General features: G+C 45.0%; 1 protein-coding gene across 1 annotated transcript; it reads right to left on the bottom strand.

Moving 5' to 3' along the window:
- Positions 1-239: 239 nt before the first annotated feature.
- On the bottom strand, positions 240-914 carry PPTG_06071 (hypothetical protein; the record flags this gene model as incomplete). The annotated part of the gene is made up of 1 exon (XM_008899834.1): positions 240-914. One exon carries the CDS (start codon positions 912-914, stop codon positions 240-242), a length of 675 nt encoding a protein of 224 aa, XP_008898082.1.
- Between the last annotated feature and the right edge of the window lie 2,010 nt (positions 915-2,924).

Genomic DNA, 2,924 nt, shown 5'->3' with positions numbered 1-2,924 from the left:
TGAAGGTACTCGACCAACGAGTTGCGTTGCGCATGACGGGCGCTAGAGAGGTCACCTTGCGAAGGGCAGCACGACACTTGATGGTGCTCAGGTGCTTCATGAGCGCGTGTATCTTGGCCAACATGGGTTCATGATCAGCCAGATACGCGTTCACCGCCAGCTGAAAACGGTGATTCGCACAGCCAATGAAAGGCAAAGCTCCAACTTTTCGGCCAACAGCCTGGTTGACGGAACAATTATCACCAATCATAAAAGAGCACGGACTCCCAAGGCTTGTTGAAGGTTGATAACGTGTCCGCTATCAGGTCAAGCAAGCTTTGAGCGCCGAGGTCTTCTTCATCGCCCAGAGGGCAAAATGCGAGCAAGACAAAGCGGCGTGACACGCATTGAATGCTCTCATCATAGCCAGGCTTCCTACCCCCCACGTTATTCACAGAAGCATCATGGTACACAGCCATGATCGCAATGAAGTGGCGACCACCACTCGACCAGCCGTCGAGAACCAACCCAAACTTCTCAGGAAGCTTGGCAGCGATGACGTCGCGCACGTATCCGTAGAGGAGGTCGATGTGTCGTTGCAACGTTGAGGCAGCCATAGGCACCATGGAAGCATTCTTACGAACCAGAGCTCGCTCGCAAAAGCTTACTGGCATGCGGTCCAGCACACACCACTCGATCGAGCGGAAAATTTCGTTGGTCCGTTGGTCGGCCATGGTGAGCCCCAGCGGGTTGCCGCGCCGGAAAGCAGCTTTAGCCAGTCGCGGGTAGTCAGGATGCATCTTCAGGAGGTGGTGCATCTGGTTTGTGTAGCCGTTGCCTTGCTTGTAGATCTTGCCGCACACACAGCATTTTGCCTTGTTGGGTGTTTCCTCGGTGAAAAGTAACGAACCGATGTCCTTGTTCGTGAAATTCATGGCGACGAGTCTGGGGACTAGAGCGAAAGGGGGCTGGAGAGTTGTTGGGATGACTGCAAAAGGTCGAATGAGCTGAGGAGATTGCACAAGGCTCGTAAAGTCTCTTTCGAGGTGGTGGCAACCAGTAGTTTTGGTGGACAGTATTAACCCTAGAATAACTGATAAAATGCTGAAAAAATGCTTGCATTTTTACTCGCTCCTCAATACATTATTGCATTCCCAATATGCAATATTATTCAATACGATAATTCAAATCGCAGAGGCCTGGCTATCGGTCTTTGGTCGCGAACAGGATTGCTAGCCACACATTTTCTCTTTGTGTGTGTGTGTGTGTGTGTGTGTGTGTGTGTGTGTGTGTGTGTGTGTGTGTGTAGAAGTCTAACCTACTTGGACTCGCGACGACTTGACATCTGCCGTGCATCCGGCGGGGGCATTTCGTGAGCCAAAAGAGAAGAAGATTGGCTACTCTGTCGCTTTTAAAGGCTATTCCATCATACTAGAAACGTTACCGAATTAAAGCAGTATAATCTAGCCCGGAAGGCAGCCTAAACACAGATTATCGAAGCTCAAACACAGATTATCGAAGCTCCAAGAGGAAGTACCTAGAGAAAAGCTAACAGATAAAATTTTTGCGGAATCCGTTCATCCTTGCTTTTTTCTCTCGGTTTGACCCAGTTTTACCCTTACAGATCGTATCGCACTGCGAGCCGTTGAAGCCTGCGAAGCAAGCATTGCCACTCAAAGATCGATACAAGGCTACCTCAAAACATGGTCTACTTGCACGCGCCGCAGGGTCACCGCACTAGCAAAATGGTTGGAAGAGCAAGCTGAGATTATAAATACTTTAATCTAGAACCCAACATCTATAAAACTACGCGCATGATCTATTTCGCCGCGGCATTTGGCGCTGATTCGGCCCGTGAACAACCTACGAGAGCTTGCTAAAATGTACAACCATAAAGATTCTATGTATGTATTGAAAAATATCTGGAAAATATCATTTTATACCCAATCGAATCGGCTTATAATGCTTCCAGCAATCTGATTCGTTCTATTACCACACGGAATTAGCCCCTCGAATGCATTTTGGGACTTGTGCTGCAAGTCAAAGTTGTTGGGTTGTCGATCTTCAAGGAGTGTGGCTATTGGAGCCGTTTTTTTTTCTGTTTTATATAGTCTGTATCCCATAGTACCAGAACATGTTGTTGTCCTTCGGTCCGCTAGTATCTTGGTGGAGTCTGCAGAATAAGGGTTCTACTAACTAGATAATGTTGTACTAAGTACAGTCAACTACGAAGATTCAATGTATTTGCTTGTGTTGTCTACGTTTTAATTACAGTAAGTGAGCTGCGCACGGATTGCACTTTTGATAATTAGTATCCGCTTCGATTTCCCATTTACCAAATTTGGTATGCTGTTACATGTACACTGTACTCATCGATAATCTGCCTGGATAAGCTCTCAGAAAAAAGCAAAAGGTTGTACCACTATCAGCCGCTTTTAATTAAGCTTACAAAAAAAAACTTGTTTCCCTACGATCCAAGGCGTTATAGATAATATGGCTGTAAAACTTACAACCACGAATGTGTAAATACTACGATCACGTTAGGACTGATCAGAATTTCATTTCGTGAAATCTTTTGCTATTGACACTACGCGAAATATTAATGTAAAAAAAGCAATTATTGCTATAAAAATACTTCAAAGCATTAATAGAATATAGAATGGATTCCTTCAAATCTTAAAAAAAAAACTGAAGAAAAATCCGAGAACTTCAGTACCCGATATTGGTAAACCATGTATCCAGGAACATCCAGTTTGAGTAAGTTTCAGTGCTACGGCCAACCAACTTGAATACGGCATGATAAATGATCAATATTCTGGATTTCGGTACATGGATTTAAATGACCATAGTGAAAGCAAGTTTATTCACTTTTAGCTAATATGTGACCAGCCTAGAAATCTGTCGAAGGGGGTACCTCAACAGAAGTGAGAATCTGTCGGAACCTG

Source organism: Phytophthora parasitica (assembly GCF_000247585.1).
Source record: "Phytophthora parasitica INRA-310 unplaced genomic scaffold supercont2.8, whole genome shotgun sequence".
Classification (NCBI taxonomy): Eukaryota; Oomycota; class Peronosporomycetes; order Peronosporales; family Peronosporaceae; genus Phytophthora; species Phytophthora nicotianae.
Note: the sequence above shows the minus strand (reverse complement) of the source record. Positions and strands in the feature narration are given on the sequence as shown.